This window comes from Peromyscus leucopus, chromosome 1 (assembly GCF_004664715.2).
Source record: "Peromyscus leucopus breed LL Stock chromosome 1, UCI_PerLeu_2.1, whole genome shotgun sequence".
In the NCBI taxonomy this organism is placed as follows: domain Eukaryota; kingdom Metazoa; phylum Chordata; class Mammalia; order Rodentia; family Cricetidae; genus Peromyscus; species Peromyscus leucopus.
In genome coordinates, this window is record NC_051063.1 from 64,264,639 (window position 1) to 64,268,032 (window position 3,394).

The 3,394-nt window shown below is 53.3% G+C and overlaps 1 protein-coding gene across 1 annotated transcript; it reads left to right on the plus strand.

The window, feature by feature from the left end:
• The first annotated feature begins 1,734 nt into the window (after nt 1-1,734).
• LOC114694966 (olfactory receptor 226-like) lies at nt 1,735-3,078 on the plus strand. The gene has a single exon (XM_028872084.2). The coding sequence runs from the start codon at nt 1,754-1,756 to the stop codon at nt 2,708-2,710; it is 957 nt and encodes a 318-aa protein (XP_028727917.1). The 5' UTR covers nt 1,735-1,753; the 3' UTR covers nt 2,711-3,078.
• Nucleotides 3,079-3,394: the final 316 nt, after the last annotated feature.

The window sequence follows — 3,394 nt, forward strand, 5'->3', positions numbered from 1 at the left end:
AGGAGAAAAACTACACATCAATTATCCTCCTTGCTCAGGCACTGAGCAGCATGCTGAGATATGTTGGAGGCACAAAATTCTTGGTGCAGTAGAGAGGGTACTTAAGAAGCCCTAGGCAAGGCTGAAAAGCCACCCTCTCAGGAGCCCGTCATGCATTCTTACTCCGAAAGCCACTTCGTGGGTTGTAGAACAGAGAAGATGCCCTGGGAGGATCTTTTTGTTGACTAGCACCAGAGGCCCCTACAGCAGCATCCTCTCTACCCCAGGCTCAGTCCCGTGGCTTAGCTTGGGCTCTAGTCTGAGAACACCTTCCGGGGACACCTGGGGACTGCAGAGTATGGAGCGGCTGGGTTCTGTGCCGGTCACCGGCTGTGTTTATTAACAGCACTCTAGAGACAGAATGAAAATGGAGAAAAGTCTGGAGGTTGATCCCCAGCTACACTGGCCTAATGTGTTCTCTGAGAAATAAACCAGTGTGTTCAGCAAATGAGCCATACTTTCCTGTGCAGTCATGTGAGGATGCAGCAAGGACAGCCACGACACTAGCTATGGAAACAAGCAGAAGTTTTTCCAGCCACTCCGAGTGAATAGGTTTATCTGTGTATTTGTATCTTAATCCCTGTGTGTGCATGTCCATGTGTGTGAGTGCAGGCGCGTACATGCTGTGGCACATAGATAAACGTCAGAGCACAGCCTCAGATGCCAGCCTTCTCCTTCCACCTTGTTTGAGACAGAGTTCCTTGTCACTACTGCACATACCAGACTAGCCAATCTGTGAGCTTCTGAGAGTCTCCTTTCTCTACCTCCCGTCTCTCCACAAGAACGCTGGGATTACAGGTTCATGCTCCTGTGTCCAGTTTTACATGAGTTCTGGGGCTCCAAACTCAGATTCTCATGCTCATTCAACAAGCACTTTACTCATAAAACCATTTTCTCAACCCCCAACACGTGTACTTTTCCATAAGTGCAAAGGCCTCGACTAAATGCAGCCGCATTTCGGAAGGCCTGAGCTAGCCTGGGAAGCCCCTGAGCCAGCAAAGAGGGATGATCCCTCTCCTCAGCCAGGCAGAAAAGAAAACTGACTTCTACCTTCTGTGTGACGGTCTTTGTAGCAATTCCACCCTCAGCGAGGTCTCTGAGTGCTGGCAGTGCTGCAGGGTGAGCTGAATCCTGGGGCAAATCCTGCTGAGCCACCATCACTCTTGGGAGGCCTTGCCCTCTCTACTGACCACATATCCCCTCTGGTGACCCCAGACTTCCCTCCTTGTTACCTTTCCTCAAGCCTGGCCACTTGCCCTAAGACGTCCCGAGCCCCTTCTCCCGATACTGATGGCCCCTGTTCACTCATTCCTGAGCCTAAAGTGACCCCAGCCACAGCCTCTCCCTAATTCGGGACATGTGGCCTGAGCCTAGAAAAGCCAGCCTGGAGTTGGAGAGTGTCTCAGGTCACCATCTCGGTTGTTATTTGCTACTTCCTATAGCCAGGCCTCAGAGATAGCCTCACAATGCCAAGATGTGTCCTCCAGGGTGGATGGTATTTGTCTGATATGTGCTGAGCTGAAATGTCAGTCCCAAGAAGCAAGCCTAGATGCTACAACTAGTGTGAGCCAAGCTCTCGGCAGTAGTGGTGGGGGACGGGCATATGAGGATGAGGTCTCTTCTGTCTCCAAGGGAACTCAGCTCAAGGGGTTGCTGGCCTCTCCCACACCTAATTCTTCTCCCTCTGCTCCCTCAGGTGGAGTCGTGGCCAACCATGTCTTCCAGAAGCAACAGCTCAGATGTGACTGAGTTCATCCTGGTAGGATTTCCAGGCTCCCTGGGGCTCCACCTAAGCCTTCTAGGGCTGTTCCTGCTGGCTTACACGCTGACCATCACAGAGAACCTGCTCATCATCACAGTGATCCGCACCAGTCCCTCACTGCACAAACCTATGTACCTCTTCCTCAGCAACCTGTCCTTCCTAGAGGTATGGTACATCTCTGTCACGGTGCCCAAGATGCTGTTCAGCTTGGTATCACCCAAGTTCCAGCGCATCTCCTTCACAGGCTGCATGGCACAACTGTACTTCTTCTTGGCGCTGGCCTGCACCGAGTGCGCGCTCTTGGGTGTCATGGCCTATGATCGCTATGTGGCCGTCTGCAACCCCCTTCGATACCCGGTCATCATGAGCCCTGGTCTCTGCAGCCTACTGGCTGGTGGTTCCTGGTTCTCAGGCTTCACCATTTCCCTGGGGAAGGTCTTCTTTATTTCTCGCCTGGGTTACTGTGGCCCCAACATCATGAACCACTTCTTCTGCGATGTGTCCCCTCTACTGAACCTCGCCTGCTCCGACATGTCAGTTGCGGAACTGGTTGACTTCCTCCTGGCACTGCTCATCCTGTTGGGGCCGCTGGTGTTGACTGTCTTCTCCTACACAGCCATCCTCAGCACGGTGCTGCGCATGCCATCCGCTGGTGGCAGGCAGAAGGCCTTCTCCACCTGCGCCTCGCACCTGGCCGTGGTGGTCATCTTCTACTCGGCATCCCTCTTCATCTATGCCCGGCCACGTGCCATTTACTCCTTTGACTACAACAAGCTTGTGTCGGTCGTCTACACAGTGCTCACACCCCTCATCAACCCGATCATCTACTGCCTGCGGAACAAGGAAGTCAAGCAGGCGCTTGACAAGGTGCTGCACAGAGCAGCCCAGGCTCTGAGAGCCTCCTCCTAGGAGGAGCCACACCTCTCCAGACCTGAACCTGCTAACCAGTTCACCAGAACCGAGTCGGATGAGCAGGCCGGTTGGCACACCCTCCCACCAGTCCCTGAATCCTGCTTAGAACAACACAGCCAGCTGCCACAACGTGGTTCTCAGGTCCCAGGCCAGGACCCTTTCAGGATGCAAAGTCTGCGTTCATGTGAGAATTCTTTCCAACCAACCGTGATCAGCCTGTAGCTGCAGCCTCTCTCATCTGAGGAGAGCAGAACAGACCATGGCACACTGGATTCCAGATGAAGATGCCAACACACACAGATCTTCTAGCTCTGCATACCATACAGGGGTTGCAACAACCAGCAGCAGCCTTGACCTCCACACACATAACCCAGTTCCAGTGGCTTCTGCTGGGAGGTTTGTCCTCCAGCAGAAGGTGCCTCATGGTTGCAGAGGGTAATAGGAGAGGAGAACAAAAGGCTTGGGAAAGAAGATAAAGTAGGTACACCTGGAGAGACTGAGAATACTGCTAAGCAGAAGCAGCCTGCCAGCCACCTGATGAGCACCAGCCAGTCTCCAGCTCTGCCAGGAGCCTATGAAGTCAAAACGAAACCAGGGCAGAAAGGGGACCCGGGACACACACCTCTGGACACTGACAAAAAGCAGGAGTTGGGGAATGACCTTTCCACAGAGATTCAAACT

What these genes read in the sequence shown, in the direction of transcription:
- LOC114694966 (XM_028872084.2), top strand. Translation starts at nt 1,754, where the DNA reads ATGTCTTCCAGAAGCAACAGCTCAGATGTGACTGAGTTCATCCTGGTA.